The sequence below is a fragment of the Dama dama genome, chromosome 28 (genome assembly GCF_033118175.1).
Source record: "Dama dama isolate Ldn47 chromosome 28, ASM3311817v1, whole genome shotgun sequence".
Classification (NCBI taxonomy): Eukaryota; Metazoa; Chordata; class Mammalia; order Artiodactyla; family Cervidae; genus Dama; species Dama dama.
Window position 1 is genome coordinate 25,138,132 of NC_083708.1, and position 23,550 is coordinate 25,161,681.

At 40.5% G+C, this 23,550-nt stretch overlaps 1 protein-coding gene across 4 annotated transcripts in view; it reads right to left on the bottom strand.

Moving 5' to 3' along the window:
• Positions 1-23,550, bottom strand: part of NCOA7 (nuclear receptor coactivator 7) — a 159,485-nt gene that overhangs the window by 53,783 nt on the left and 82,152 nt on the right. For all 4 annotated transcript variants that reach the window (XM_061131670.1, XM_061131671.1, XM_061131668.1 and 1 more), the window contains 2 exons: positions 5,332-5,411; positions 1,123-1,230 (listed from right to left, as the gene is read on the bottom strand). In XM_061131670.1, the coding sequence (XP_060987653.1) occupies positions 1,123-1,230; positions 5,332-5,411 (188 nt within the window). The remainder of the gene's footprint in view (positions 1-1,122; positions 1,231-5,331; positions 5,412-23,550) is intronic.

A 23,550-nucleotide genomic window follows, 5' to 3' on the forward strand; every position in this document is an offset into this window, starting at 1 on the left:
CAACAACAGGGCATATGAAGACAGTTCCTATACCTCCTATTAGCTGCTGGGCCTTAATCCAGTACCAATAAACTATTTTGTTCATGGACCTGGTAAAAGAATAAAGAATCACCCTAAGTTATCTTAGTAAGTTCCAGCGGCTACAGCTTGAATTAGTAAGGATATGCTATGGGTCAGTTAACACATTATTCAGCAATATCCCAGACTATAAGAAACCCAATAAAAATGACTAAAATCTATTAATTTCCCAGAGGTAAAAATGTATTAATTTTTGAAAAATTTTAATTCATATTTGCCCTCAATTACCTGGTACTGGCAGTATACTAATTTCTCTCATTTATGACAAGGACATAAATACCAAAAGCATGACTGTTCAAACTGGCCAATTTATAGCCTGGTGGCTTCATTTGCTGCCCTTGAAATAAATGCAAAGAATACTACTATTGCCCAAATGAAGTTTTTCTTAGAAGTAGCAGCATCCACTGTGAGAGAACTCAATGTCACTAAAAATTTATTTATTTGTAAACTTTTTGATGGCTACCATTCTGACCAGTGTGAAGTAATACATCATTGTACTTTTATTTGCATTTCTTTAATAATTAGCAATGATGAGCATCTTTTCATGTGTCTGTGGCCTTTTCTTAATGATCCTGCTGAAGGTCTCCACCTGTGGCCAGATTGATTACTTTTGTCATGGTATCAAGTGAAGGCCAAAATGACAAAAATTTTGCCTTAATATTTAAAATAAAATGATGGCCATAATATACCCCATGAGAGGACTAAACTGAAACTTGCAATTCTAAATTAAACATTTGAAGAATATCTGCATGAAATTCTACAGGGAAAAAAGTTACATTAATTTAACTTTTCTTGATGGAAACATCTATTAACACAAAGGATAGTTAAATCACCTGTGTTAATCATTTGCAAAGCATTTATCTCTGAACAGTTCATAAGCATCAGGACGCTTTCAGAAGTCTTGGATCTAAGAGACTGAACCAAGACACAATAACAATGATGACAGTCCTGACACGCTAAGAGCAAGTCATTAAAAATGGCAGTGAAAATAAATTTCTAAAAGTAAAATGTTTCTAAAGGAAAATTCAATAAGAAAATCATTACCTGGCCTGGAACAATAGTATGCGTGAAAAGCTTATTCAGTTCCACTAATTTATTGGGAGTGATGTTAAATTTCAGTGCTATGGAGTTTAGGGTGTCCTGGCTTCCAGCCTAGAATAATCAAACAAACAAGATTCAATACACAAAGCAAAAGACAGACAAAATCTTTCTCCTGATAGTCACATTAATCTATTTTTGATATGAGTGAATAAAAAAGTAACACATACATCCAAATGTATTATGAAAAAAGCAAATACATTCTCAATTCTTAACAAAAAAGTCTTAAATATTATTCATTTCTGGGCTCCCTTATTTGCAAATTTCACTGTCTACTAATAGATTTCTAAGCTTACTCTGGCACAACTTAGGTGTGTGGAGCAGAGGGTCTACGAGTTATAATATAATGCTAAAAAGAAAAGAAATATTACACATAACATTATTCATAGGGGAAATGGAGCTAGTTTCTCTCTTCGCATTTTTCTATTTGCCTGTCTCTTTACTATACTTTAGGATCCTGGATTGTGGCCTGTTAAAGACCATTTTCCCCACAGTGCCTGACACATAGAAGGCATTTAAATATTTGATGAATGAATACAGTGAAAGGCATGGAAATCTAAAAGGACTCAGACTAGCGACCAAAAACTGTCCACTGACAGTAACATGACAATTTCCCACAGTCAGCCAAATTAGTGTTATTCTTTAAATCCATAAAATTTGTGGTATGTTTCAGCTGTTCATGTCTCTGTCCTTCTCTAATAGAGGAGGAAGAGGAATAAAAAGAGGAAATAAAAAGAATCCACCCGCCAACGCAGGAGACACAGGTTTGATCCCTGATCTGGGGAGACCCCACATTCTGTGGAGCAACTAAGCCCTCCTGCCACAACGACCGAGCCTGTGACCTAGAGCTCGGGATGCGCAACCACGGAACCCATGCGTTGCAATTACTGAAAGCCACGTGCCCCAGAGCCTGTGTTCACAAGAGGAGCCGCTGCGGTGTGGAGCCTCCGCACTGCAACAAGAGAAAGCCCCAGAGACAACGAAGACCCAGCACCGAGATGCTCCCAACTACAGCCCTGGGTCAACACCGGTGGCTAACTCTGTAAGCACAACGGGCTCCGCCAGGCGAGCCTTGAATTACAGGCGGAGATTTGAGGCGCCTGAAGGAATTTGTAAGCAGATGAAATGAGACAGATGTCGAGTTCCACTTACCACTCACTGCCCTCAGGTATCAAAAGCCCACCGACTAGGTGCACTTGTCCCAGTTCTATAACTGTCCCAGAACTATAACCAAGTTCATAGTTACAGATTACACTAAAACTACCTCAAACATTTCTAGAACAAGATAGAAATACATAAATTTTTTTAAAGTTACTGAAAACTTAACAGATGCCCCTACCTTACCCTGAGCAAAATCATCAGTACTAAAGGTTAACAAAAAAGTTTTCAAATGTTTTTTCAAGTAGTACCTATTAACATAATATATTCAAACCCACAGTTGTTCAAGGTTTAGAGTCAGTAGAAGACACAGATTGACAATGTAGACAGACTACAGTCAGACTGTTGGACCTGAATCCAAATCTGCCATTTGCCAGCTGTGTGACCTTGGGTCACTTGCTTAACTTCTCTGTTCCTCAGTTTCTTCATCCAAATGGAGATACATCTGACAAGTGATCAATAAACTGGCTTCATATTTTTACACAAAAACTTGAGGATACTATGTACAGGGCCTTCTGGGAAGGAGGAAAACTTAAATGATCTGCAGGTATTACACATATATACGCATAAAACATATATACAGAACCAAGTTACAGAACCTGGGGAGGGATACTTGTACCATTAAATGTTTGAAACTAAACAAAATGCCTGAACATTCACAGGACTGGAACAATATAAGCAATTGTGTAAGTGGCTCTGGTCATGGTTCTCTAAACACAAAGTTACGGGTCACCTTTTAATAATGAGAAGTACACAAAATAACTGGCCAACTAATCTCCATAACATGAATCAATCAGGTGGACAGATCTGCATTACTAATTTGATCGCCCGTTTATATGAATTAATTTGGGGTTGATTTTTTACGCTTCACTGCATCGTTTAGTACACCCTGTGTGAAGCATCTCCTAGCAAAGACTACTTCTCATATCCTTGGAGGTGCTTGTGAGTCACACTGTAGGATATATACATGGCTTTAGAATCAATGATGTTTTTAGTGATAAACAATCCAACACTCTCGCAAGATCTTGCAGGAGGTAAAGGCACTGTGCTAGGTGTTATGGGCATCAACAACATATTGTAGCCAGTGGTAATGGGACATACATAATCACCCCCAAATCTTCCTGGAAAGGCCCAGGCCTATAAACCATAGAAAGATGCCTAGAAAGATGTCCACAGAGCACTGTGCATGAAATGCCAGTGCCAGGGCCTCCAGTGTGGGAGGTAACAGGCAGGAAGGCCAGGGGTCTCCAAATGGAGGAAATAGGCTGCAAGTGTCAGACATTTTTTAATCTCTCTCTTAAGCAGCAGGAGGAAACAAACTCGAGATATATTTTTTTCCCCTTCTCTATACAAGTTTAAAAAGAGGTTAGTCTTAAAATACTGTGTTGCCATAATGACACCTGGTTCCACCTGAACTTAACTTTTCTCAAACCTTGAGTTAACCAATGCATTTTTCTTAAGGAAATGTTTGTCTTAAGCTATTTTAATGTACTATGCATTTACCCCAGACTCTGTCTTCAAGCCGGTTTGCCTAAAGGCTCAGAACTGACCTGACAAACCAGTATGTTATACACTGTTCTCTTAATCTATGTTATTGAAACTATATATTCGTATGGGAATCTGCCTTTCTTCAAGATTCACGTCATTTATTTTATGGCCCAGGATGACTCCCCCGGTGCCAAGATTATCTCAAAATGCATCTTGTGGGTGAGGGGCCTGGTGCCATTCTCTGAGTTTTGAGATATTTCCTGCCTTTAATTAGCAGACTGCTAGTAGCTATATAACATCCAACTAAAGACTAGCAGGGGGGTATTCTTTCTGCCTCCCTCTGATGTCTATGTCAGAAGCTTTCTCTATCTCCTTTATACTTTAGTAAAACTTAAAGTTTTACTAAGCCTTGTCTCTGGCCCTGAATTGAATTCTTCTCCTCCGGAGGCCAAGAATCCCGGCGTCTTTCCATGGTTCAGCAACAACCTTTCAAATGTGATGCTTTACAGAAGCTTGGAGAAGATTCACCATTCTAGAAGAAATGCCAAGGAGGGACAGGCCTTGCTGCTTGCCTTATATAGAGAGCCAGGCATTGCACACAAATAATGAGTAGAAAATAAATACACATGAGGAAAACACAGGGGCAGGGGCAACAGCACTTAATTTCTTTCTAGAAATCAGAGATCACTCCTCAGCAATGCCAGTTCAAAGTAATGAAAACAGATCTATAACTGAGTGCCCACTTCGTGCCAGGCCTGGGATAAGCATGCACAGCTGCTGGCCTTCAGAAACTCATGGAGTGATGGGAGAGATGAGTACATAATGGGGAGGTGCAGTCATGGACACATACACTGTATCATTCGTCTGCTGATTCAACCATATGGAGGTCTAATACCCTGCAAGCACCAGAATTAGAATGGCAACCAAAATGGGATCTGGTCTCTCTCCATGGGTATATGAATTAAGGCACAAGACAGACATTGAAAGATAACAATTACACTAGTGAATCAACACTGTTAAACTGATAAAGATTATGCAAAAGAACACAATTCTATGAGACGGTAAAATGAAGGAGTCTGCCCTAGACTTGCAGGATGGTCACAGAAAGGAAGAATGAATGTAGAGAGTGATAGGAAGATGATGTTCAGGCTGAGGTTCTGGTTTGTAAAAATGTATGGATGATGGAGTCACTGCTTCTTGAAAAAAGGCCAAGCCCAAAGGTCTAAGTGAATGTGTTGAGTAGACAACTGAATAAATGGTTTGGGAAGTCAGAAAGCATGACCAGGAAGGAGACCTAAAATTACTCATCACTGGCATATCAAAGGTAATTCAAGCAATAGGTTTATTCAGGGAAAAACTACAGAAAGGAGAAATGACTGAGGTCTTAAGAAGCTTTGCTATTTAATGGCTACACAAGGGGAAGGCAGCTAAGGGGCAGGATGTGTCAGGAGAAACATTATGCAAACCTAGCGGTATTAACAAATGTTTGTACTACCTGTTTATACTTACAGTGTATTCCATAGTACCATGGGGCTTCTGAACCACCATCTTCTTCTCTTTTTTATCATGTGTTTTGTTTGGATTGTCATCTGAGGAATAAAATGATATAAGTGAATGATTTCACTTTCAGGAATTGAGGATAGGGTAAATTACAGTATATTAAAACCCATTCTCAAAATGACTTTGAAAAAACAAGAAGACACTAAAAGAAAAATGGGCTGAAGGTACAAATAGACCAAACTCATAAAAACATATTGGTCATCAATGTATACATGAATAAATGATTAATGCTAACTGAACTGAACTGAACTGTAATTAAATAGTACAAATAACAAAGAGGTTATGCCTTATAGTTATCCAAGTATTTGTTTAAATGATAATGTATAATGATGAAGTTAAACTAGTACGGTGATATAATTGATATACAATGTAAATCAGTACAGCCCTTTTAGAAAGTGATTTGTCAATATGTAACAATAGCCACAAAAATGTCCATAACTCAGTAATCTTTCCCTTACTTATCCTAAGGAAAAATCAAAACAAGGAAAATGCTAGGCACAGTATATGGTTACTGCAGTATCATTTATAATAATGAAAACTTGGAAAGACCTTTATGTTCAACAACACATTAATCTGGACCACAGATCGAGCTGCTTTTAAAGGTCAAAACCAGTCAACCTAGTAGTTTGGCAGCTACAAATGATTCAACCTAACTGTTATAACAAAATACCTCTTAATATAATCAACCAGGACACTGAAAACTAGAGAGACATATATCAATGGATATACATTTAAGTGACAAAAAGTACAAGATTGAACTAACTATGAAAAGATGCTCTAACTTGTATGAGATCAGAAAAATGCAAATTAAGACAAGCTATCATTTTACAGCTATTAGCACGGCAAAAATCAGAAAGTTGGATAATTCTAGGGTTGGCAAAGATGCAAGCTGCTACACGGAATGTTAACTGGTAAAACCATTCCAGCAAAGTAATTATATACAGCCTGCTGCTGTTGTTTCCCCGCTAAGCCGTGTCTAACTCTTTGTTACCCCATGGACTGGAGCCCGCCAGGTTCCTCTGTCCATGGGATTTCTCAGGCAAGAATACTGGAGTGGGTTGCCATTTTCCTTCTCCATGGGATCTTCCTGACCCATGGATCAAACCCACGTCTCCTGCATTGGCAGGTAGATTTGTTACCACTGATCCACCAGTATGACTCAGCAAATTGACCCACAGATACACATCCTCTCCCAGGAGATATCAGAAAGTGAGTGACCTGCTGGAGGGTGCATAGAACAGAGTTATCTGTGGCAGTGGGGAGCAGGAGGGTAAGCAAAATATATCTAAGTACTGCCTAGAATCCCAGAGCGTAACAGGCCAGAAGCATACACCAAAACATGTTTAGAGAGAAACAGAATGGTATGTACAGAGTGGTACCATTATATGTACTAAAAACAGCTGCACACAAAACTGCACACATTAAAAAAAAAAAACTTTTATTTATTTATTTGACTGCACCTGGTCTTAGTTGTATCACGTGGGATCTAGCTCTCTGACCTGGGACCCCAGCACTGGGAGCGTGGAGTCTTAGCCACTGGACCACCAGGGAAGGCCCTGTGGTTGAACAGTTTTATCAACCTGTTTCTTGCCTATAGAATTTGGGGAGTTGATCAGTCTTATTTCATCTTCTTTCGGTTCCTTGTCTATAGAATTTGAGAAGTCTATCAGTCTTGTTTCATTTCAGCTTCTTTCTATTCTCCTCAGTCCAATGTGGCAATGTTCCTGCTGGTATAACACTCAAGAACGTGGAGGGTCCCCTGTCCATTAGACAAAAGGCTCATTTACAGATCTTTTCAAGAAATTCCATCTCTGTTTTTGACTTCCACTGGGATGGCTGAGGGAATCCATGAATTACAGCTCTGATCTCTTCAAAGAGCCTTCTGACAGCTAGACACATTTTTTTAAGGCTACGTCCAAACAAAAGCCCACTCACATTGAACACAACAGAATGCAGTGGATGGGGAGAGAAACAAGAGCAGGAGATGAGGACCCTCCCCATCTGAGACCCTACAGCCCCCCATACCCACATGCAGACCAACAGTATCATTTCAACTACCCAACAAACACGGATGAGCTGGCTGAGGACGGAAGGGAACACAGGAATGTGAAGACAGTTAACGTACATGGGATTCTCTGCCTTTTAAGAATTTCCTTTATATTATTTAAAATTAAGAACCAAGAGGAAAAAAAATAGATTGCTATTACAGTCCTTTTCTAGTCCTTTATAGAATCAGAGACACTCTGAAAATCTATTATAAGCTTATTCACTCAGCTGTGTCCAACTCTTTGTGACCCCATGGACTGTAGCCTGCTAGGCTCCTCTGTCCATGGAATTCTCCAGGCAAGAACACTTGAATGGGTTGCCATGCCCTCCTCCAGGGAATCTTCCGAGGCCAGGGATAAAACCCAGGTCTCCCACATTGCAGACATATTCTTCACTGTCTGAGCGACCAGGGAAGCCCCAAAATCTTCTAGACTATGTTAAAAAAAAAAAAAAATGGTTTCTCTTCCTTTAGGTGATCGATCACAACTAAATTATTTCAGGAAGATGAGACTCTACTGACTATGGTCTTTAGATCTCCAGATTCTGTAGGAGGAGAATCTGGAGGTTCCATACAGCCTAGTGAAAAATCAAGGAGAGTATTTTAAAACTCTCATCATCTGCATGGTGTTCATTCCTTTTAATATCTTAGCTCCACTCTCTGCCCCACACCCCTGCCTTTTTCTTTGCTGCCATAATCAGCTGTCCCTTTAGGTCCTCCTGCTTTCAGCACAGTCTCTTCATATCCTTCTGTAGGTGCTTCCTATTTCTAGAGCCTAATCTGCTGCTTCTTCCCATCTGTGGCAGCTTCAGCTCATGCCCTTCCACAGGTTGTACATAGTCATCTCTGGTCCCACTGGGGGTCCTGTTGTATGCCAGCAAATCATGAGAGTTTCCATATTATTCAGCTGCCAAAGAAAGCCAGGTGCGGGCTGAACTTTTCAGGATAAACTTGACTATGTACAACTGATTTACTACAAAAATTACTTTTCTTCAGTACAGGTGGATAGGCCAGAAAAACGGCAAACAAGGCAATAATATATTTAGAAGGAAAAAAAAAATACAACCTTTCCTCCTGAGTCTAAGATTTTGAAATATCTGAGGCAAGGACCATGATGTATACATCTTTGAATGTCTTGTGCCCTAGTGTGATACCCATTACACATGCTTGCATGACATTTTCCAATACAGATCAATGGGCCTGATGAGTTTGAATATGAGCAATGTTTTCACTGATAGAACATCACACCAGGAACATCATCTGAAGCAAAGCCACAAACCAAACATTAGGTTTTACAGCTGAGTGAATACAGAAAGCTGAGAAGTAACCGACACGTTCTAAGGACCCAATCTGTCTTCACCTGATTATAGTCCAAGGTAAGGATTCATCAGTTAAGTTCAGTTCAGTCCCTCAGTCATGTCTGAATCTTTGCGACCCCATGGATTGCAGCATGCCAGGCCTCCCTGTCCATCGACAACTCCCGGAGTTTACTCAAATTCATGTCCATTGGGTTGGTGATGCCATCCATCCATCTCATCCTCTGTCGTCCCCTTCTCCTCCTGCCCTCAATCTTTCCCAGCGTCAGGGTCTTTTCAAATGAGTCAGTTCTTCGAAACAGGTGGCCAAAGGACTGGAGTTTCAGCTTCAACATCAGTCCTTCCAGTGAATATTCAGCACTGATTTCCTTCAGGATGGACTGGCTGGATCTCCTTGAAGTCCAAGGGACTCTCAAGAGTCTTCTCCAACACCACAGTTCAAAATCATCAATTTTTCGGTGCTCAGCTTTCTTTATAGTTCAGCTCTCACATCCATACATGACCACTGGAAAAACCATAGCCTTGACTAGATGGACCTTTGTTGACAAAGTAATGTCTCTGCTTTTTAATATGCTGTCTAGGTTGGTTATAACTTTTCTTCCAAGGAGCAAGCATCTTTTAATTTCATGGCTGCAGTCACCATCTGCAGTGATTTTGGAGCCCCCCAAAATAAAGTCAGCCACTGTTTCCCCATCTATTTGAAATGAAGTGATGGGACCAGATGCCATGATCTTAGTTTTCTGAATGCTGAGTTTTAAGCCAACTTTTTCATTCTCCTCTTTCACTTCTATCAAGAGGCTCTTCAGTTCTTCTTTGCTTTCTTCCATAAGGGGGGGTGTCATCTGCACATCTGAGGTTATTGATATTTCTCCTGGCAATCTTGATTCCAGCTTGTGCTTCATCAAGCCCAGCGTTTCTCATGATGTACTCTGCATATAAGTTAAATAAGCAGGGTGACCATATACAGCCATGATGTATTCCTTTCCTGATTTGGAACCAGTCTGTTTTTCCATGTCCAATCCTAACTGTTGCTTCCTGACCTGCATACAGATTTCTTAAGAGGCAGGTCAGGTGGTCTGGTACGCCTATCTCTTTTAGAATTTTCCACTGTTTGTTGTGATCCACACGGTCATACTGTTTCCTAAATATTTTTTTTGCAGTAAGTTTTCAAGACAGCCAGCTGTTCCTCTCAGTAAGTGAAGTCTTGGATACATTACCTCCACAAGTTCCACAGCACGTGGTCTATGAAGCTCTGGGGAGAGGGGGCAGAGCCCTGGGCTGCCTGGGGAGAGAATTTCTCTGCTGGGTTCAGGAGGGGCTCCACCGCCAGCATTTCAGGTGAGGACTCAGGGCCACCCTCAAGGATGCAGTTATCTCCCAATGACTCCTGACACCTCTATTTCGAGCTTCAGGTCTCCTTAGACCTTTCTGTTGTTCAGTTGCTAAGTTGTGTCTGACTCTTGGCAACCCCATGGCCTGAAGTATGGCAGGCTACCCTATATCCTTCACCATCTCCCAGAGTTTGCTCAGATCCATGTCCATTGAGTTGGTGATGCCATCCAACCATCTCATCCTCTGCTGTCCCCTTCTGCTTTTGCCTCATATCTTTTACACCTGCCCAAATTCAAATTCTCCCCCTGTTTACAAAAACTTGAAGCAAACAATGTAGAAGTATCTACTACCAGAGGAGAACAAAATTGGTCAAGTGGTCCTCAGAAGCCATTCAGAGCAAAGTAACTGTACCTCCTGTTTGCCCCGCCTCTGAAAAGTTTTCAGAGACAGTTTTTCCTGGTCCAATAAGTGTATTGAGGAAAATCTGAGGTCTCCTGCATTGCAGGAAGATTCTTTACCAGCTGAGCCACAAGGGAAGCCCAGAAGAATGAAACACAGGCCCTTTTGCCTAAACTGTTCTGTTTCCTCATAAATCCTAGAAGGGTTGAGATGGGCGACGGGGGGAGTCAGCGTTGACCCGGTGCCCTGCCCACAGGTCCTGCCTCCTCCTCCCTTCCCTGCCCACAGGAGGGCCAGGGGTGTCTGGAACACACGCCTACTGGCTCCGGCATCTGAGGAGATCCTAGATAACATTTGTTGAGAGACTCCTTTCTCTCTCCGTGTGTTGGGGCTAACAGAAGTTGATGCGCAGGAGTCCAGGGCCTGGAAAGGCAGGAAGGCTGGATGTAAAGGAATCTTATCACGGCCAAGGAAATACATTTTAAGAGAATACCTGAGGCTTGAGAACAGAACCTACAGAAGTCTGAGATTTGGAAGGCGGGGAGGTAAAAAGAAATGTGGTTGATTGAGGGGGTGGGGAAGACTGAAAAGAAAGGAAAAGATCATTACGTCACAAAGGCATAGAAACCAAGCTAAAGGAAGGTTGTACTGACGCTCTCAAATGTTACCCTGAGGATGGGAGATGGAAAGCTGGAAACAAGTAACTGGGAGGCCACAGAGGTCCTGCGGTAAAGAGTGATCTCAGGACAGATGTGCTGACCCTTTCAGTAAAGTAGGGATAAGGTCATCTGCTAAAATGTAAGGAGTTTGAAGACACGACTGGGGGCTTAAGGGGCTGTGAAATTTGGAAGAGTTATTGCGGCAAAGATGAGGTTTCAATGATAGAAATACTGAAAGAAGCAACAGGAAGAAGCAGTAAGGGTTTCCCTGAGGGCCGAGTCTCAACACCAAGGTGACAGACCATGGAAGGAATAAACAAACCCCCTCTGTCATGGCCACCTGTGTTAGGAGAACAGCATGATGTCTCTGCTGCTACTGTAAGACATTACCACAAATCGAGTGGTTCCGAATTTTAAACAGTCACAAACTTATGATCTTATAGCTCTACATGTTTCAAGTCTGACATGGGGTCTCACTGGGCAAAATTCAGGGTGTCAGCAGGCAGCTCTTTTCTAGAGGCTGAGGGGAAGACTGACTTCCTTGCCTGTTCATCTCAGAATGAGCCCCCCCTTCCTGACTTCAGGGTCCCTCCCTCAATCGGCAGAGCTAGCAACATCAAGCCGAGTCCCCTCACACTGCTGTTTCTCCAGTTCTCTCTCTCCTGCCACCCTCCTCTCACTCTTAGCCCTCCGGTGTTCACACTGGGCACACCTAGATAATCCAGGATGCTCTCCTCCTTCAGGTCAGCTGATTAGCAACCTTAATTCCATCCACAACTTGAATTCGCCTCTGCTGTGTAACCTAACAGGTTTCAGGAAAAAGGACAGGGACACCTTCTGTGAATGGGTAGGGGACATTAATCTGCCTACCAGAGATGGAGAACAGGCTTACGGGAAGAGACAAAAGAATTTCAGATCCCAAAAGGAGATTTTTGATGATTCAAGTAGTAACCCATGTATGTGAGTGTGCTGGGGTGGGGGGAGGGAGAAAGGGTAGAGGCAGTTAAGGAATGCAGCTCTGGTTATGTGTTTTGGTTTTGAAAAAAAAAAAATCCAGCAAAAATGAGATACTATCCATGACCTTGAAACCTGGGCATGTGGCTCCAGGCACAGACCACTGGGACTGAGTGAAGTCAGGACAGTGGACATTATCCATTACTGTCCTTGAAAACAGAAACAAGAGACACCGGTGAATCCCCTGGCTCTTGGTTCCGTAAGCTCTACATAGATAGAGGAAGGACAGAAAAGACAGTATGTAGCTTTGTTTTTCCTCTTATTAGCTATCTGAACAAGCACAAATAGAATGTTGAAAATTACTAGGTTTTCAAATTTTATCAGGATCAAATTTGCTCTGGCCTTCCACTTACTGTCTGTGTCCCTTCTTCCCACACTCCTCTTGAAGAGTCAATTCTCTTCTTTCCTTGCATCCTTATCACAAGACCATCTGAACAGGGGACACGAGGCTGACGGCATAGGACTCACTACACACTTGTCCAAAGAGGAAGGATGGCTTCCAGGACATCCAAAAGAGTGGGATCCAGTGCAGCGGTAATTGTCTATGTCTCTCTCATGGTAGTTTACTCGCTAAGTCCGACTCTTGCAACCCCATGGACTGTAGCCTGCCAGGCTCCTCTGTCCCCGACATTCTCCAGGCCAACAATACTGGAGTGGGTTGCCATTTCCTTCTGCAGTATCTCTCTAGAGCTTTCTAAGAAAAGGCCATCCTGATACATAAACAGGAAAAGCTGTTTCCAATGACAGACACAGCCCCAGACTGGAAAGAGATGGCATAATTTGATTTTAATCAGTCAGGTCATATACCATTTCCCTTATGTCACCCCACATTTTTTTTTCTGATTACATTTTGGTTTTGGAGTCAAAACGAGCTGGCTTCACCAATCAACCCTCAGAGCTGTGCAATGTTGAACAAGTCACTTAAAATCTTTGTACCTCCATTTCCTTATCTGTAAAATGGACGTCTCACAATGCTGCTCAAAAGCTTAAATGAGATAATGGGCACAGTTTATCTCAGAGCTTGGCACAGAGTGTTGAACAAATGCTACCTCGGACAGCAAGGAGACTAAACCAGTCAATCTTAAAGGAAATCAACCCTGAATACTCATTGGAAGAACTGACACTGAAGCTCCCATACTCTGGCCACCTGATGCGAAGAGCTGACTCAATGGAAAAGACCCTGATGCTGGGAAAAATTGAAGACAGAAGGAGAAGAGGGCAACAGAGGATGAGATGGTGGGATGGCATCACTGACTCAATGGGCATGAACTCAGGCAAACTCCAGCAGACAGTGCAGGACAGGGAAGCCTGGTGTGCTGCAGTCCATGGGGTCTTGAGGAGTCCGACACGACTTGGTGACTGAACAACAACAGTAACATCAATAATGTTAAAGTTTGAATACAGAAATATGAGAATGACATAGCATTAATGTGATAGATGATTATAAATTGTTTAAAGGAGAAAAGCCTTATCTGATTACTTCGGTACATGACAAAAAAAAAAAGCATCTGATGAAATTAAATAGCCATTATTATATATATATTTTTTAAAATAACATTTTAAAAAATCCAACTGTTAGAAAATTAAGAATAGGAGTGAACTTCCTTAACATGATGGAGAATGTTTACTCTGTGACATTCATTAGAAATGGGCTTCTGAAAAAGCAATGAAACCCTAAAGGTTATATACACCAAAAGCAATTTCCCCATAAGAATGAAAACAGAATGACTCCATGACATCATTCAGGACTGCAATGGCTTGTTAATTACCTAAATGCAGCCTGAACTAACACATGAGTGAGGCCCCCACCCCAGCCTTACAGAGGATTCCAGGGCCTGCAGTGGGAGAGACACTCACTGGCACTGCACAAAGTCCATCCATTCTTCTTTTTCCTGTTGTTCTGTGAAGATAAGTGCCTGAGAGCACTTCCAGCAAAGCTTTTAATGCTTCTGGGCAGAGTATCTTCCAGCCCACTAAATTACAACAAAGAGGTTAACCTAATGTGATGCAAGGCTAAACCACAAGTATTGACGGTCACAGAACAAACTTTGTAGTGGAGATGAAAACAGAAACACTTCAAATATAAGGAGAGCGTGGAAATCCAAGAAGAGGGAATCCCTGCCCTTTACTGGAGGTCTCCTTTCAGAGCCCTGAAAGGCAACACCTGTGCAGAATGAACACCAGGAACCCACTGGTCCCCAATGGTCTCTAGAAATTAAGCACCGGAAGCCCTATTCTAAGCCCTCCTGAGAAGCATTCTTGTAGCAGAAATCGAAAGCAAATATAAAAAGTAAAACACTAACCAAAATACATACAGGAACTCCTACTACCAGTTTATACTCGACTTTTTTTTTCTGGAATCTCCATTCAAAGCAACACATAAGAAAGTTTTAAATACTGAAAAGAAAGAAGTGAAAATTTGATTATTACCAGATAAGTTATCTACCTATAGAGCCAACATCATAAAAACACCCACTGGTGGCTCAGTGGTAAAGAATCCACCTGCCAACGCTGAGGCCGTGGGCTCGATCCCTGGTCCAGGAAGATCCCACGTGCTGCAGAGCAACTAGGGCCGTGAGCCACAACTACTGCGCCCTGGAGCCTGGGAACCACAACTCCTGAGCCCTCGCTCTGCAACAAGAGAAGTCACTGTGATGAGAAACCCACTCACCGCAACTAGAGAGTAGCTCCCACTCGCCGTAACTAGAGAAAAGCCTGTACAGCAACTAAGACCCAGCACAGCCTAAATAAATAAACTTTTTAAAAATCCAGGAACTGTACAATTGTTCAGTAAGGTGACCAGATATAACAGTCTTTTATACTTGCAATAGAAACTATTTGGAAAAGTCCCAGGCAAAATGGTATCAAACTAGAAAATATCTAGGAATAAACATAGCCAGACAATGACAAGAGACATAGAAAGTAAGTTTTAAAGGTTCTCTGAAGTATATAAACAGAAGCTTGAATAAAGGGTGGTACATATAATGTCCCTAGTAGGAAATATCATTCTTGTAAATATCTTTCTCTTCAAATTAACTTTTAAATTATATGCAGCTTAGGTAAAAATTTAAAACAAAATTTCTGAGAAGGGAAATATGTCAAATTGATAACTAGCCATAAATATATGACTAGAAGCATAATACAGAATATTATCCAAAATTATTTTTGAAAGAGAAATGAGGGTAGGTATATCATCCAAAAGGAAATCCTAAAGGAAATCAACCCTGAATATTCATGGAAAGACTGATGATGAAGCTGAAGCTCCAATACTTTCGCCACCTGATGCAAAGAGCTGACTCATTGGAAGAGACCCTGATGCTGGGAATTGAGGGCAGGAGGAGAAGGAGAAGGGGGTAGTAGAGGATAAGATGGTTGGATGGCATCATCAACTCAGTGGACATGAGTTTGAGCAAACGCCAGGAGATAGTGAAGGACAGGGAAGCCTGGCGTGCTGCAGTTCATGGGATCAAGAAGAGTTTGACACAACTGAGAGACTGAACAACACTACTGTATCATGTTAAAACACATGATTATAAAGCCATAGCAATTAAAGCACTGTAGTGAAACTACCCAAAATCAGAGCTGTATTGAAAGTGTGTGTGTTAAATCGCTTAGTCGTGTCCAACTCTTTGAGACCCCCTGGACCTCAGCCCGCCAGGCTCCTCGGCCCATGGGATTCTCCAGGCAAGAATACTGGAGTGGGGTGCCATTTCCTTCTCCAGAGGATCTTCCCAACCCATGAATCGAACCCGGGTCTCCTGCACTGCAGGCAGATTCTTTACTATCTGAACTACCAGGGTAGTCTGGTATTGAAAGAATTTCATGTAAAATAAAGGTACCTTTACAAACCAGTAAGAAATGGCTCAGTTTTCACATAAATGTCTACCTTCATGTTACAATGGAAGCTCTGGCATCAGGCACATAGAATGAATCCTGGTCTGTCCCTGACTCACTACGTGACCTTGGACAAGTGACTTAAGGCGGTTTCTCAGGGTGTAAAATGGAATGCCAACTGGACTCTCCCAGAGAGCTACTGTAAGGATTAGATAAGGCAATTCAATCAGGCAAAGCACTCCACAAAGTGCAAAGAAAGAGCTCAGGAAACCTTAAGGATTATTATTAAATGATAATGGTAAGCACTAGATAATGTTTGGAGATAAAACCATATCACTCTGAGGTCAAAGCAGATGATGGATCAAAGATTTAACAGTAAAATGTCAAGTCACAAATACTCTTGAAGAAAATATAGGACTTGTCTTTGCTTAAAGATATCACATTTTCTCTACTGATACACACTTTCCGTATCACTAGCCTGCCTCAGTCAAGAGTGCAATTAAAATATTCAATATTACTGTTTAGCATTCTAAGGGTAATTTCTGGAATACCTGATCATAAACCATTAATAAAATTTTAGATAGCCATGCCATAAGGAGTCTGGAGAGGGTGGGAACGTGAGGAAGAACTCTGTACTCAGTGTGAACACCATGTTTCATCCTCTGTTGACACAAAGGAAAATGTCTTGCAATAGGCGTTATTTACCTTCCTTCAAGCACATCACAAGCACTACAGTCCTTGATTAAAATGAGTCACGCTGAAGTAAAACCTAGGCTGGAAGAAGGGCAGAGGAGGAGCTGTCTCTCACAGAACATTCTACTTCAGAGCCCAGTACCACCCTCAGCTCTGATCACGCCCTCACCTGTGTGCAGAATGAATGAAGATTCACCACTATACCACCAACACGATGCTGTGGAATGAATAAACTAGTCTCATTTTGACTCCAAGAAACCAGTTATTTCTCTCAGCATTTGATTTAGTTGTAAAATCAGTGAGTGTTCTGAATGTAACTACGTATGTGACTTGGTCAGGTAATTAAGTGAGAACTTTCAACCTTATCATCACATTCATTATAGCTCAGGGGAAAGGGAAATCCCATCATAGTCACCTTTTTATTCCTCACTAAGATATAACAACGTTCTTGGGGCAGGAGAGAAGACATGAAAATGTTGTTTAACTCTTGCCTTATTTTTCTCTCAGAGTAGATTGGAGGGAAGCAAGAAAGCTGAGGGAGGCTTCACTTGGGCTTTGGTACCACAGAGCTGGGCTTGAACCCGGCTTCATGCTGAGCTGCAGTGGGACCTTCTGAAAGTTTTTCAACTTCTCGATTTTCTCATTTACAAAACAGGCAATAGTGCCTGCAGTAGATCATGATGATTAGAAAATTAAACAATGAAATAAAGCATCTAGCCCACAGGAGACACTCACCCAAAACATTCTTTCTGCTCTCCCTCATGTCTGATGCTGCTTCTCCTCACCTTCCCACCTTCTTTCCCATCCTCTGAAAAAAAATTTCTCAAAATGTCTTTTTTTCTTTTGTATAAATAGATCAAGGGTTTAACTGAGTAAATTTCAGCCTTAGGAGATATTTTAGGAAATGTGAAAAACAATTCTATATGAATCAAAACTACCTGTGGTCATTTGAAAATACAGTGGAACAAAAGAAGAAAATACCAATCACCCATTTTACCCTGGTTCAGACAGAAACATCTGATTTCTGGTAAATGTACTTCTAGCAGCTCTCCTTCTTTTAAACAAAAATGGAATCAGTCTATACCCTATTGCCAACCTGCCTTTCCACTGTAACAGTGTTTTGTGAAAATTTCCCACGTTGTCAACTATTTCTCTTCATCATTAAAAAATAGTATTCCATTTTGAGTTATTGATGTTATCTTAATTTTCCCACTATTTTAAACAATGCAGTGATAGTGTCTGTGGTCAAATCTATCGACATGCACATTCATTTCCTTAGGGTAAGCTTCTGCAAACAGAATTGTTGGGTCAAGAGTGTGCAAAAGTAAAACTCCTGATAAAAGTGACCAGATTGCCTTCCAAAAAAGACCCAACCACATTCCTTCTGTCAGTATTTTTCCCTTGCAAACTCCCCAGTTCACTTCTAATTTGATTTTTCACAATCACTCAAACTGAAAAATCACTAATTCTGTTGAGTCTGAACTGCTGTCCTTCGCTCAGCCCAAATCACATTTGAGTGTTTCACCAACAGTGAGATTTCTCATAATACAAATGGGATATCACACACAATGACTGAGCAGGAAACAAGATTTGCATGACATAGAGCACCATGATCACAAAAGGACTAGACTCTCAACCTGAACTCAGAGTGGAGCAGGTTCTGTCAGACACAGTTGCTATATTCAGCGACTAGAATGGACTACAATACACTGTGTTAGTGGGAGGGTTGGAGTGGTGAGAGGAAAAGGAAGGAGTTTCCCCTGAGCAAAACTCAGCCAGATTACCAGGAACTGGTAGCCTAGGGGAAAATAGGGAGAACCTGATCAGCGTACAAACCTCCAGGGATATGATAAGACAAATAGGTTCTGAGGATCTAGTGAACTGCGTGGTGACCACAGTTAATAATACTGTAAGTTATACTTAAAAGTTGCTGAGAAAGTGGATCTTAGATGTCCCCACCACACAAAAGAGATGGTAATTATGTGACCAAATGAAGGCATTAACTAATGCCAGGGTGGTAATCATTTTGCAATATATCCATGTATCAACATATTGTATACATTAACCCTACACAATTTTATGTCAATTATATCTCAATAAAGCTGGAAAAAAGAACGGTGATGTCTTTTTATAGTCATACTTAAAACCACGTTTACAATGATTATTATGTATTTTTTAATTTTATGTTTAATTAGTTACAATACTGACCACCGACAATTTTTTTTACAATTTACAACAATTTTTTATACAATGACTTTTTCATCCTTGAGGACTACATTTCGACATGCGTCTCAGAAAAGAATATCACTCCCACACAGTAACTTTATTTTACGAAAGGTATGACACAAAAGGTCTGTTTCCTGAGACCTTAGTATGTCTGAGGACGTCCTGTCATCTTTGAACCCGGAAAACAACTTTCACTTCACAATTCTGAAGAAGTATAATTCCTGTACTATTCGCTGCTATGGAGAAGTTCACGCCTCTCTTCCTTGTTCCTTTGTAGGGAATATTTTGTTAAGCTTTTTATTTTTTTGCCTATTTATTTTTACCATTAATCCATAACCTGCAAACAGTTTAAGTGCAGTTTTCCCAGTAATTCTGCTTGAATATAACAAGCTCTTCTGATTTTGAAGGTGTAAGTTTCTCTCATGAAAGCACTCGTCCATGGCACTTGTCAGATTGGACCTAGGCTTTCATGAGATGACTTCATTTTAAACATTAGTCTGATTTCCTTGATGGCCCCAAGAAGGACAGGCCCAATTATTTCCACCTTAATCATATCAATTTATTTTATACCCCAGTCCCTCAAGTATCCTGCTTGATTTTAAAAAAGTATGAATTAGGTTCTTGATATCCTCCTTCCACACCAAAGTCCATGTTAACCCTTTAATTTGAACTCTGATGTACGAGAATGAACATTATTTTTGAACAGAAGAGTAATGCTATTGTATGTCTGTGGTTTGACCTACTTCTATGTGTAGGAATTAACTTATGAAAATAGCACAGCTTTGGCTTTCTGAACTTGCAAAGTGAAACAAAGATAGATGACAGATGGGAAATCTTCACACGTGTGGTTAAAAAATACCCCAAGGAAAGGTAATCTGCATGAGGAAAAGTGTTAGGGTTGCCATCGTGAGAAATAATTCACTAGTTGTTTACTTTTACTGTGTGGCAAACCCCAAAAATGTTTAACAAAAGAAAAGTGGAGAATTTCATTTCTTTTACTCTTGTTAAGTTTCTTTTGAACTCAGGAGGGAGAGTTACAATTTGAAATGTTTTCGACTTTACAGGTTTATTGTTGAAAAGCTAAATTCATTCTTTATATGCAGAGGTTTTCTCTAAATAAATTTTTATTGCTATAACCACAAAACTAACCATACTCATACCTAAGTGCTTTCTGTTTGTCAAAATAACCTCCCAATTCTCTCAAAATATCTACTTTACCATTCAGGATCCTTACTAATCTTTTACATAAACACACTACAAAAACAAAGTGATTTATTTTATTCCAATTTAGTCTTGCCTCCCATATATATAAACCTTTTCTCTTTCAGGTCTTACATCTATATATCTATGTTTCAGTTTGAAGAACTTCCCACTGAGACAGTATCCACATTTATAAAATTCCCATTCCTATCTTCACTTCCATAGAAGCAAAGATGTATACTCTTCTAATGTAAAGGAATAATGTATTCCTTTAATACAAGAGAATTTTGAGATATATTTAATTCATGCCACTCAATATATTTTGATACTGTGATATGGACCAAACATCTTTTGAAACATATGTAAACAACTACTTGTGTCAAATTTAACTATAACTTAACAGCAAATTTTGAAAAATACATTAACATATTATTAAAACATAAAACTGTAAAAATATACTGTGATCAAACAATTCCTTAAGGGTTTCTATAAATAAATAGAATAACTGAGTAAGGAGCTCTATGTATCAGTAAATACAAGGGCAGGCATAGAAGAGTTGAGTTCGCTTATGTCAGAAGCTTTTGTTTGGATGCTTACCACGTGCCCGGTGCTACAGTAGGTGTTAGATCTCAATTTATCTGATGCCATCTGCCTCAAGGAAATTACTCCTATTTCCCCTCCTCAAAAACAAAGCACTTTTGGAAGTGGTATCATTTTGTTACAGGCAATTCTCGTGATTCGGTCTTTCCATAACATCTTTTATCAGCATCTTAGCTCTTGTGTTCTTCTAAGTGGTAGGGGTAAGGAACTGCCATCCAAGGCCTACATGAGACACAGATAAATCTAAAGAGCTAAAAATATTATTTTGTCAAAATATGCTTCCTTAAATCATGTAGGTGATATTATAGATGTGGAAACAGATACCGACAGGAAGCAATTATTTTATATTGATGATAGAACTTTACATTTGTCTAATGTTCTTTTTCTAAAGCCCTTGGGTTTGCTCTGTTATGTTAGTCAGTTCTCTATAATTTTCTGATTGGTATTAAAAATAACTTTAAACTGTGTGATGTGAAAAAAATGAAGAAAACAAAACTCTCTTGTAATTTCTGTCCCCAGAGAAAACAAAAATCAGCCTACCTTCACAGATCCTTCCAGACTGTTTTTCTATAAACTCATTATCATTTCAAAAGTCATCCATTAACTTTTAGTTTGGACTTTCTGGGTTTGCCCTGGATTGTGTCTTTTATATTTATTTACCTTACACCTTGAAGTAGCAATTTCCAGGCCTTTCACCAGAAATTCAGGCCCCTCTAGACAAATCTACTTGGTACTCTACAATATCTCCAAACACACATTCTCTATTTTCCGTCTTCTTGAGTTTTCAAGTTTGTCAATTCTTGACTCTGTCCTTTTTCTCCCTCACATACCGTACCAAATAATGCTGTTTCTAGGAGTAAATTCTCTCCCTAGGGTTCCGTTTCTCCTCTGCCCCAGTCTCCCACCTGCCTTCAGGCTCACTTTCACCCAATGTCCTTAGATTTATCCTCTTAAAACAGAGAGTTACAGAATTCCCTCAACGGCTTCCACGGATACAGGATAAAATCCAAATCCTTAATGTGGCTAGGGCTTTCACGGTGGTACAGCGGTAAAGAATCTGCCTGCCACTGCAGGAGACGCAGATTCAATCTCCGGGTTGGGAAGATCCCCTGGAGAAGGAAATGGCAACCCCCTCCAGTATTCTTGCCTGGGAAATCCCATGGACAGAGGAGCCTGGCGGGTCACAGTCCATGGGGTCGCAAAGAGGTGGACACGACTAAACAACAACACATGTGGCTTACAAGATCCTCCCATTTTAGCATCTCTTCTCCCCAGACTGGTGCCATCAAAAGAACTTAAACTGGAATTACTTTTGACTTGAAGTCTAAGCTCCACCTAGTGGTACAAGACAACATTTCTGGGTGGAAATCCAAGGAATATGAAAGGTCCACCATGTGAGATCAAGCAAACCTGCCAACACAGGTGTCCAACAGCTAAGAGTAAAATGTGGAAAAGACAAGGAACGCTGGGACTCAACGGCCCGCCTAGTAGTTTTCTGTAAGCACTGGGTTCTCCTAAGGAAATGCCTGAAACCTCCAAACCAGTTATTAGTGCCATTCTCGAAAGAAGATGAAAAGTTATAATGGCATCTCTTTAGTTATTGTCACCAAACAAAATCACAGGATAATTCTGAATCAACTTTTTATTTGTTGCCTATATCTTTCCAGAATTTTCATGAAAGTCCAAACAATCACAGTATTCATTCATGTATAATCATCCACTCAATGCACATTTAAAGAGCACTTGTAAAGCAGATACTAACAAAGCTAATAATATAGGGTCTAATCCACACCAGTCTACAAACAGGAAAGAAAGTAAATAAATCCATGATGATAATACAGAAGGGAAATTTAACGTGTCCAGGGAAAGAGTGGGGTTCCTGGAAGAAATGATGACTGTGGTGGTTAGTGAAGTCTAGTAAGAATTAAGTATGTACACCTATAGCTGATTCATGTTGATGTTTGACAGAAAACAACAAAATTCTGTAAAGCATTTATCTTTCAATTAAAAAATAAATAAATTTTTAAAAAATTAAGTAAAGAGTAGAGTGAACAGTACTAAAGAGTCTCTTAATGAAGATCAAAGTGAAAAAGCTGGCTTAAAACTCAACATTCAAAAAACTAAGATCATGGCATCTGGTCCCATCACTTCATGGCAAATAAATAATCAAACAGTGACAGACTTTATTTTTTTGGGCTCCAAAATCACTGCAGACAGTAACTGCAGCCCCCAAATTTAAAGACGCTTGTTCCTTGGAAGAAAAGCTATGATAAATATAGACAGTATTAAAAAGCAGAGACATCACTTTGCTGACAAAAGTCCGTCTAGTCAAAGCTATGGTTTCTCTAGTGGTCATCTATGGATGTGAAAGTTGGACTTATATCAAGAAGGCTGAGCACCAAAGAACTGATGCTTTGGATCTGTGGTGTTGGAGAAGACTCCTGAGAGTGCCTTTGACGCAAGGAGATCAAACCAGTCAATCCTAAAGGAAATCAACCCTGAATATTTAATGGAAGGACAGATACTGAAGGTGAAGCTGCAATACTTTGGCCACCTGATGTGAAAAGCCAACTCACTGGAAAAGACCCTGAAGCTGGGAGGGATGGGGGCAGGAGGAGAAGGGGGCAACAGAGGATGAGATGGTTGGATGGCATCACCCGACTCAATGGACATGAGTTTGAGTAAACTCCAGGAGTTGGTGATGGACAGGGAGGCCTGGTGTGCTGCAGTTCAGGGGGTAACAAAGAGTTGGACACAACTTAGCAACTGAACAACAAGAGTGAACGGTATTGCTTCAAAGTGCTACACACACAACAGAGTGTAGCACGTTAAAAAGCTAGCCTAATACATC